This window comes from Carassius auratus, chromosome 17 (genome assembly GCF_003368295.1).
Source record: "Carassius auratus strain Wakin chromosome 17, ASM336829v1, whole genome shotgun sequence".
NCBI classification, from domain to species: Eukaryota; Metazoa; Chordata; class Actinopteri; order Cypriniformes; family Cyprinidae; genus Carassius; species Carassius auratus.
This window is the reverse complement of record NC_039259.1, coordinates 21,974,956-21,985,280: the sequence shown is the minus strand read 5'-3', so window position 1 is coordinate 21,985,280 and position 10,325 is coordinate 21,974,956. Positions and strand designations below refer to the sequence as shown.

General features: G+C 34.8%; 2 protein-coding genes across 2 annotated transcripts in view; both read left to right on the top strand.

Moving 5' to 3' along the window:
- The window catches only part of LOC113116899 (ovarian cancer G-protein coupled receptor 1-like), a 960-nt gene extending 602 nt beyond the window's left edge, over positions 1-358 (top strand). Inside the window, exon 1 of the mRNA XM_026285198.1 lies at positions 1-358. This exon is cut by the window's left edge and continues 602 nt beyond it. Coding sequence (XP_026140983.1) covers positions 1-358 — 358 coding nt within the window.
- Positions 359-1,265: 907 nt separating this feature from the next.
- On the top strand, positions 1,266-4,643 carry gpr65 (G protein-coupled receptor 65). Its single transcript, XM_026286390.1, has 2 exons — positions 1,266-1,364; positions 2,489-4,643. The coding sequence occupies exon 2, from the start codon at positions 2,499-2,501 to the stop codon at positions 3,540-3,542; it is 1,044 nt and encodes a 347-aa protein (XP_026142175.1). The 5' UTR covers positions 1,266-1,364; positions 2,489-2,498; the 3' UTR covers positions 3,543-4,643.
- The last annotated feature ends 5,682 nt before the right edge of the window (positions 4,644-10,325 follow it).

Below are 10,325 nucleotides of genomic sequence, written 5' to 3'. Positions count from 1 at the left end.
GAGCTTCTGCTTCGAGGAGATCATCAGGGCGCTGAAGAAAAGCACCTCTACTGTGGTCAGCGAACGGAGGAAGATCTGCCGCCTTCTCTTCTCTCTCCTTTTCACCTACCTTTTGGCTTTTACACCCTTCCAGGTGGTGATGTTCATCAGAGGACTGCTGGAGCCCGGAAACTGCAGCGTCGCACACAATCTCAGAGACTATTACATGGTGTTTGTGGCTACGACTACAATAAACAGCGTTTTAGACCCCATCCTATATTGTCTCATAAGTGACAGTGCCAAAACTGAAATGAAACGACTTTTTAAGGTCTGCGAGGAGCAATTCGGTAAGATTTATTCATCTGTGGTGAAAGCCTGACATTCTGAATTATACTGATGTCTCGACTCATTTGTCATCAACAGACTGAATATGTTTGTCATTATCCTTAGCGTGTAAAATCTGACTTGAAATTATAGTCTGAGTTTTTGTTTTGTTTTGTTTTTAAATGGAACTTTTTTTGAGTATCATATTTGATACATCAGGCTTTTATGGCTCATATAGCATAATTACACTAAAAATGACATTTACTTGTTTTAAAAGTAATTTAGACAAGAGTAGTTGGATTTTCAGCTAAATTTGTATCATTTACAGTCCTTATCAAATATGATACAGCAGCTTTTTTCAAGGGTTAGAACCATAAAGGCTTCTGTTTGAAAAGTTTATATATAAATATAAATTGTAAGTATGTGTGAAATTGTTTTGATGCCTTTACTGTTATTTTAAGATGTGGAAAATAGTCATATACAAATAAGCAGGTGAGTCCAAACCTGTGCGTCTGTTCGGCATGTGTATTCGTTTCCAGAAAAGAAAAGAGAGTTGTGAAACGTATTCGATGTGCTGCAACAAACATGCAAAGCTGCTATCGAAATATTGTCTGTGGTTTCTGAGAGATGTTTGACTGCGCCTGTTCATCTGGCAGAAATGCAAAACAAACCACTGCTATTAAAACACTTGATGCGAAGAGGAAACCGCTCACCTAAAAGGAGAGTTCAGTCATTCTTCACTCACTTACTCACGTTGCTTTCTTTCGTCTAACACAAAATACACAAACAATGGGAACTTCTGACATAGTCATGACAGATAACTCAACTTCATTATCTAAAATTTAAAGACGCTAATCCATGACAACATGAGTGACTTTTTTAAAGTGGTTTCTGCACACTGTGGTTAAACAGAAGCAAACTAGGAAGTGATGTTTGCTCCTACTTCCTCCCATTGATAGGAGATCGTTATAACGTGCAGTTCGTTCATGTATATATTTGTAAATCTTATCATAATTCACATTGTTGTCCCAAAAACTGGTTCCTGAATCGCTGCACTTATGGTGAGTTTAGTTTTGATTCTCTTCAGACAAATATTCAGCGCATGGGTTTTTCATAGTACATACACAGTTTGTTTGGTTGATTTATTGCAACATTCTAGTGAAGATACAGTGTTATTCTAGTAATATTTCGGCTGTTTTGTGATATATATTTTTGGTCAGTAAATAAATCCTCATGTCACTTGCCCTCATGTCAATAAACTCATGAAACATTATTTATTTTGTATAAATAGATCTTAGGCAGAATATTGACCCAACTCTTCAGTCTTCCTTTAAACGTCAACAAAATATCACAAAATAGTCTCTATATTTTAAGTCTATATTACAAGTGTACATTACAAGTCTTTTAAATCAATCTGATAGTGGCTTAAAATGACTTACATTTTATGCTTTTATCCAAAATCAACTTACATTTTATTAAAGGTGTTTCAGTTCATGTATTCTTTGGGAATCATATCTCAATCTCTACTGTTTGATCTACATCAAAGGTTTGGGATCACTATGATATTTCTTTGAAAGAAACTGCTTTCTTGCATTCAGCAAAGATGCTTTAAACTGTTCAAAACGACATTTCTAATGCTACAAAACATGTTCTTTTGAACTTTCCATTTATTAAATATCAAACGCGTTAGTTTCCACAAACATATTCAACAGCACAACTGTTTTCAACATTGATGATAATCAGAAATGTTTCTTGATCAGCGAAAACAGGATAATTTCTGAAGAATCATGTGACACTTTGCAGTACAGAAATAAATGACCTTTTCTAATAAATTAATGTTAGCTATTATAGCAAATAGCTTTTTAAAATTATTTTTATAATAGTATTTAACAATATTACTGTTTTTACTTTATTTATAATCAAATAAATGCAGCCTTTGTAATCAGAAGAATCTAAATTCTAAAACGTTTCTGCTATCATATGACCCTAAGTGACTTTATTAATTAAATTTGATTTATTTTAGCCATTTTTGACCTTGACAGCATCTGTCCACATTCGCTTATATAAAACAGTAGTGAGAAAAGAGGTTTAGAGCAATGATGAATAAACTAGTTTTGCATGAATACTTTGGTTCTACTGTGAAGTAAAACTTTTACATAGTAACTCATGTTTATTTCTAAACTAGCTGCCTTGAGATGAACATAACGGTGGACGCGATGAACAACTCAAACGAAACAGATGACTGCTATCCATCTGCAAATCCTGAAAAGATGGTATTCGTAGGCCTGCAACTGGCTGTGATTCTGATCGGCATCCCATCCAATGTCTTCTTCTTGTTTGTGTCGTATCGGCTCATCCGTCAGAAGAACGAGCTGGGTGTCTATCTGTTTAACCTGGCTCTCTCGGACCTGTTGTTTATCACGTGTTTACCAGTGTGGGTTCAATTCTGTCTGTACGATGAGTGGTATCACGGCAAGACGGTGTGTTTTGTATGTGTTTTCCTGCTCTTTACAAACTTCTACACCAGCGCTATGCTTCTGAGCTGCATCGCGGTGGATCGCTATTTAGCCATCGTCTACCCGCTCAAATTTTGCACTTTTAGAAAGCGCAAGACTGCGGTCAGCATGAGCATTGCTGCATGGATTTTTACTCTTGTGTTTAATGCAATAACCGTGTATCCAGACATGATCTACGACGAGGAGAACTTAATCTGCTTGGATTTATTTCCTTTGCATGAAAAGCAAATAATTGTCAATACTGCTCGTTTTGTTGTAGGCTTCCTCGTTCCCGCATTGGTTGTGGGTTTCTGTTATTGCCGGATATGTTTGGATGTGAAGAGAAACCAAACGCTTGGGTCAATGGAGCGCCAGCATGTCTTCCGGCTTCTTGGATGCATTTTGTTGACCCTTTATTTTTGTTTTGGACCTGTGCACATCATGATGGTTATGAGGGTTTTGCTGGAGGATTGTCCATATCCCAACTGGCTCTTCGTTGGATATAAGGTCTGCGTCTTTCTCTCGATGCTCAACTGCCTGGCTGATCCACTTCTGTACTGCTTTATGAGCAGAACGGGTCAAGCCAGTGCTTTAAATGTGTTACACATCCTCAGGAGAACATGGAAGAAAGAGTGTCAAAAAGAGATGGAAAATCTAAGACAAAGCAACCAAATTCTTGGAACTGCAACCGTTCCAATCACAGAAGCAACCTTTAGGACTGTATTCAGCACTGATAACTTGTGATCAGATCATGCTGATGTTTATAAACTTCAACTAAGAAATGAAGCCATAAAACTTTACAAGCTGTCCATTCAAACACAAACTGTCTGACTAAGCTCATTTCTGTCGTGGCAACTCTCAGAAGGATTGGCATGGTAATGTACAATGTTAGTGTATTTGGTTTTGGAAGAATAGATCTGCTACACTGCTGCAATACATCCACACCATGCTGCTGTGAGCATGTAAGAAATATTGCATAACAAATGAATAACATATATGAAATGACCCCCATATGGAAAACATGATCACCTTGTAGCAGAACTATACAGGTGGAGCTGGGGAAGGTGGAGGGTTTCTGAAGCAAGTTTCAATGCTACAGCAAGCACTAGTCATCTATTTGAATTTTCAGCAGTGAGCTCATTGGCTAACAATACAGAAGAGAACCAATCAGCTGTGCCGTGTGATGATGTCAGATGAGTTAGACCTATCGGACTGCGCCATCTAGAGTTTCGTGCCAGAACTCTGTATTTGTCTAAAACGTCCAGGTTGTAAAATGTTTAAAGAAACTATTCCTTTATTAAAACTCACTGAAAGAAATGATACAATATTTTTTTTTAAATAAAGGACATTTAAACACAAAGACTGATCATGCATTGAGAGCATGAACACTTACGAAAAGCCTTGGATTTTGAGAAATGAGAACAGTGTTTCATCAGAATTTCCTGTTGGTTTCATCTAATTTAGGCACCAGTTCGCACTTTCATTTTCACACCCTCTTCTACCCTAATATTTTGCTCAAAATATTGTAAATATCTGAAGTGTAACATTAAATATATTTTGAGTGTTATACCTTACACCAAGCTGTTTCCAACTTTGATAGCAAGCTTGCCTTGCTTTTTCAATAATACTGTTTATGACCAAAAACTACTGTTCAAAGGTTTGGGGTATATGCAATAATTAACATTGTTACACGATACGAGTGTGCATGTGTGTGAATAGATACTTTTACAGTAGATATCACAGTTACATAACTCCATGTTGCATGACATATGTTTCATGGTTAGTGAAAAACGAAAAATTTTAAAACACTTGAATAAGACAATAAAACACATACAGAACATTGGTTCCCGGGATTTTTGAGAACTGAAGCTTGTAGCCTAGAATTTTTCTTTCTAAATTATGTGGAAATCATCTTGTTTATTCACTTACAGAAAACAATATATTGATTAAAATTTTCTAATACACTTTTTGTTGGTAAAAGTCATATGCGAGTTGGCGTCAACAAACATGAATATCTTTGTGATTTACACCTGAGAAGACAAAGGCCCACATAATGAGCTGCATAATGAGGTGCATAATGAGCCGCATAATGAGCCGCATAATGAGCCGCCTAATGAGCTGCATAATGAGCCGTGTAATGAGCTGAATAATGAGCCGTGGAATGAGCTGCATAATTAGCTGCATAATAAGCCTTTCACTCAGCTGTGTCACTGAGAGGGAATAGTTACAAGAAAGAATGTGAGGAAAAAATAAATGTATAATAATAAATGTAATTTTATGTTTGTAGTTTATTTAGAATATATTTAATAATCCCCCAACATAATTTAATATCCACTTGGGAGTGCAGTTAAACAGTTTATTAGGAACAATCAAAGCTGACTTTCAAACTAATTGTTTTGCATCATTACTCCAGTCACACAATCGTTCAGAAATCCTTTTAACAATCTTATTTTCTACACCAAAAAAAAACATTTATTATTATTATTATTATTATTATTAATGTTGAAAAGAGCTGAGAATATTTTTTTTCCAGTTTTTTAGGGGGGAATAAATTGAAAGAACAGCATTGTTTGTTACATTTGTTACAGTTACATTTATTTGTTACATTTATATTATTTACATGAAGCTTTTGAATTGTATAGCATTGTATATTGTTATTGAAACTTCATAATGTTTCACTTGATTATACATTTAGTCAGGAATTATAGTTTGGAAAAAGTCTAACTAGTAAAATGTTTACACGTTATGTGAAAACTAGTACAAGTATATAAATAAATAAAAAGAGACTTACTCATGTTTATGATCTCTGCTGAATAAAGTGCTTCATTCTTTTTTTTTGAGGAAATACAAATCTCTTTTGGGGTGAATTATGTCTTATTCCTTTCATTGCGAAGCAAACAGTAAAATAAAAGAACTTGAAGAACAGTCTGGCTGTGTTGTCTTCTGTTGTGAGAGACTATTCAAGCCGCGCACTTCAGTGAAACATTAGAATCTCAATAGAGCGTTCAGCGCGGGGGCGTGGTCACATTAGAATCTGAGTAGAGCGTTCAACGGGGGGGCGTGGTCACAGTAGAATCTGAGTAGAGCGTTCAGCGCGGGGGCGTGGTCACATTAGAATCTGAATAGAGCGTTCAGCGCGGGGGCGTGGTCACATTAGAATCTGAATAGAGCGTTCAGCGCGGGGGCGTGGTCACATTAGAATCTGAGTAGAGCGTTCAGCGCGGGGGCGTGGTCACATTCGAATCTGAGTAGAGCGTTCAGCGCGGGGGCGGGGTCACATTAGAATCTGAATAGAGCGTTCAGCGCGGGGGCATGGTCACATTAGAAGATAATAAAGGGAGACGTGAAAAACAGACATTGCATTGTTTTCATATGGATTACTTTATCACAGAATATCTGTTTTCGCCAGCACTTGTTTAGTTTAAAAGAAGACATAGCAGGCTTTCTATACATCTCTCTCTCTCTCTCTCATGTATCTTCGTTGAGTATTCATGGAGTTACAGTTCATTTTAATGACGTGTTTGTAAATGAAGATCAGCGCAGACAAAGGCTGCAGACAGTACACCTTGTTTGTTATCTTTATTTTATAAGAGCACAAAGTTCTGTTGTTATTATGTCTGTATACTAAAAAAAGTAGACCCTATAAAGATTCGATTGATGTATTGCTCTTATCTGTACGATCAAAACTGAAAGTGTAATTTAAGTTCTTTTCATTTTCTTCCCATCTTCTGCTTTCATGCCACTGTTCTTTGGTCATATCATCTCAGTAGTCTTGTTAAACCTAATGCTTTCTTCATCAGCATCTACTGGCATTGAATCCTCCACCCACAATCTTCACCTCATTCCCGACAACATTGATCAGCCCCATGATGGGAAACATGATCTAACTGGATGGTCTTTGCTCACTTAACCTAAACACATCTGCGAGTTCATGTGCGGTGCTTTTATTGATTGACTTAAATCCAATTCCTAGTTCTTCTTGGCTCATTCTTTAGGATACCTTCATACCCTTGAAGTGCACTTGAAGTGAGACATAACTTGATTACAGAAGCTTCAGAGCATCAATATCATTCATCATTCATCATTCTGTCAGGTTAGCACACACAATATTGCAAAACATAGGGCAATCTAATTGAAATTAGAATTATTTTTTATCAAACTGCTCTAGAATTATCCAAATAGCCTAGTTACAAAGAAACGGCTAATAACACACTTAATTAAGCATTACATTATGAAGCAGAGAGACCAAAATTTTCGTACGTTTTTTTCAAGGTATTTTTTTTGTTTGTTAAAAAGTACTCCAATCATCTTCTTTTTTTTTCTTCTTTTTTTGCAGTGCACAAATGATATTATCAAAAAGCAATGCTATCTGACCCAAATATCTCATAAGCAATCCACACAGATGTCTTATAACCACTGATACAAACCATACCGTACCTCAAGTACCATCAGATAAACACAGCCATAAATGGTAGTAAAAGCACCAGATCCTCTCTTTCTGTTTCTGTTCTTAGCCAAAATAAGCTTTCATATAATTATTAATACAATGTATGTATAGTTTAGCAGGAAACTGTTTGTGAGGGAGCGAGAGACATAGACAGAGACAGAGAGAGAGAGAGAGAGAGAGAGAGAGAGAGAGAGAGAGTTACTGTTAGTGTAATGTTTCACATTTAAAAGCGTTTTAGTTTTGTTGGTGTGTTTTTTCATTGCAACATTACACTTAGTTGAAGTGTAACTCTACATATAAACTAACTTATTATGGAAGAGTCTACATTTCCAACACACACACACTTGAGGTATTCGGCCAATCACAATGCACTGGATAACGTCATATGACCCCTTTAATGCCAAAAAAAAAAGCTTAAAGCTTAAAAATTAACTAAAAAAACAAAAGTTTATTTTTATTTTTATTTCCTTTCAGTTTTAGTTTCAGTTTTATGTATGAGAAACATAAACTACTAAAAATGGCAAAACAGAAAAAAATTACTAAAACTTACAAATTTTAATATTAATTTCATTTTAATTTAAAATTCAACAAAGACACAAAAACTATAATAGTATGTAATTGATGCTTCAAAATACTTTTTTTTACTGAAATAAAATCAAATGAATTGCTTCCAGGGCCACAAATAAATAAGTTGGAAGTTTCCTTTACTTCTTTGAATAATCAGCTTAAAAATGTGTGTTTTTGCTACACATTATTACGTTCCTCTAACTCAATAGTTTGTTGGTTGAACATAACTTCATTAGTGGTTGTCTTAAATCAAAAAGATTGATGCAAACTGTATTTTTTTTTTTAAGCCATAACATTTTTTATACTGCATTAAAACACTGAACATTTGAATGAACATGAATAGAAAAAACTACCCATTGAATAACTTCCCTTTTGTTCTTCAGTTTCGCTCTTAAAATATTGTGTTCTTTTCTTAATATAGACATGAATCTTCCATGACAGGTGTAAGATTGCTCATCTTTCTTAGTTTTTTAGTCTGATTTTCATTCAGTGTCTGACAACAAAACAACATTACATTGCTTCCATAAACAACACAATCAAATACAATATATTTTCACATTTTTTAATAACGGTAAATACACTAAATAACACACATGTGCATATGGGAAAATAATATGATGTAGTGACTGAAACCAAACACACAAATATTTCCATATTTATCATTTTCATTTCATTTCAAGTTATTGTTTTTTAATTTTAGATTAATATTTATTTCCATTTTAGTTTTAATTACTTTAGTACATCAAGTTAAACTAAACATGAGAAATGTTGCTTTGGCGTAGATAAAACAAACACTATTTTGTTACATTGTATTTCAAGTAACATCTTTTTTACAATATGGTTTAAGTTTTAGTAAACTGTAATAATCAACTTTGTTCTACACAAAATATGTGTCCATTAAAGTCTAGTGTGAGAAATTGTTCAAAAACAAAGATGCAAAAATAAAAGAGAGGAGGAAGATAATCCAAATTTGACTGTTTGACTAAGTTTTGCAAGTGTGGTGGTGTTACTGTACATGTTTATCAAATGGGGAAATTATGACATGGTGAAAAGCTTAAGAAAATTGGGGTGGAATATGCTAATTATTGAGCAAATGTATCTAAAGACACTGAACTGATATGTAATCCTTCAAACAAAACTCACCATTAGTCAAATTTCCATTAAATATATCAACAGCGAACAACTAATTACTCTCCTGCAAAATTGGCGCGTTTCACAAACACAAATGGTCGCGCTGAGAAAAGTGGCCAAAACTATTACCATTGTAAAACAGCAAACAACTAAATTTCATGCCACCGTGAACATAAGTTAACATAAAGCGTGCACCTACATGTGGATTAAACATCTTAAATGTAGATTTGGCGAAGACTTCACAAATTGATTCACTTTCGAAGCACTTAGAAAGAAAATGTTGTGGTGACGCCTGCAGGTCAAAACTTTTTAAATGCAACAAAACAGCTTTTACAAGCCAACGGCAAACGTTTTATTGTAAATATATAAACGTATAAAGCCCTGTGTGTTCTTTTGTTCACTGCTGGTTATATATGCTCTATATAATTGTGTATTTGACAAATATAATTCTTGAATCTTATTCATTTTTGGCTGTTTTGTTGATTCTACGAATGTCTTGTCTATAAATCTTAATAAGAGAGTTATTAACTACTACTCTTCCTCTCAATTATACAAATCTCTTGTTAGAAATGTGTGCAAATGTATTAAACTTCATTGAAAATCATTGATTGGTTCCTTTATTGAACTCTTTTCACAAGACTGTGATGAGGTGTTTGAACGGACATCAGCATCATAAATGCTCGAAATTAGTTTTATATATATAATATATTGACTATATATAAAATATATTGACTTTTTTAATGTATGTACATTTACTTCCTGTTTGATTCTCATCAGACTGTTGTTCTGCCATGATAGAAAACTGCAAAATACAGTTTACACACAAATGTCTGTTGTAGGCAATGCTGAAAATGCAATGCATATTTGCATTAAATTTTAAAAAGGTGTTTTTTATTTAAGAATTGTTTTTTATTTTTATTTTTTATGCGAAGAGTTGTAAAATGAAGGCCACTCCACTCCTAGATAAGTGGGGATTACTTCTAACCTGGGACACATTTACCTTCTGCTTTCAGTTGATGACTGTTACCCAATATTGCTGACATGATTCATGTTTGCAATAAAGCATAAGAAAACCGCCCATGCATGACCTCAAGTAAGCAAGACTTGACTGAAATGCAGAGAAGCAAACATCATATATCACCATCTCTGTTGGTGCAGAAATGCATCTCACCTGATGATCACAGATGATTAGTGCTCCCTAAAAAAGACTCATTTCCTGCCTCTCTCACCTTTTTTCTCACTTGAGGCTTTTTTTATGCATCATGTTTGCCACACTGCATTAATTTGATCGCTAAGTGCTGTGAAAATGTTCCAGCAGTGCAGGTTGTAAGTGGAACAAACTCAATATTCTTTGAAATTTTCCATCTTGTGACTAGCTTCAC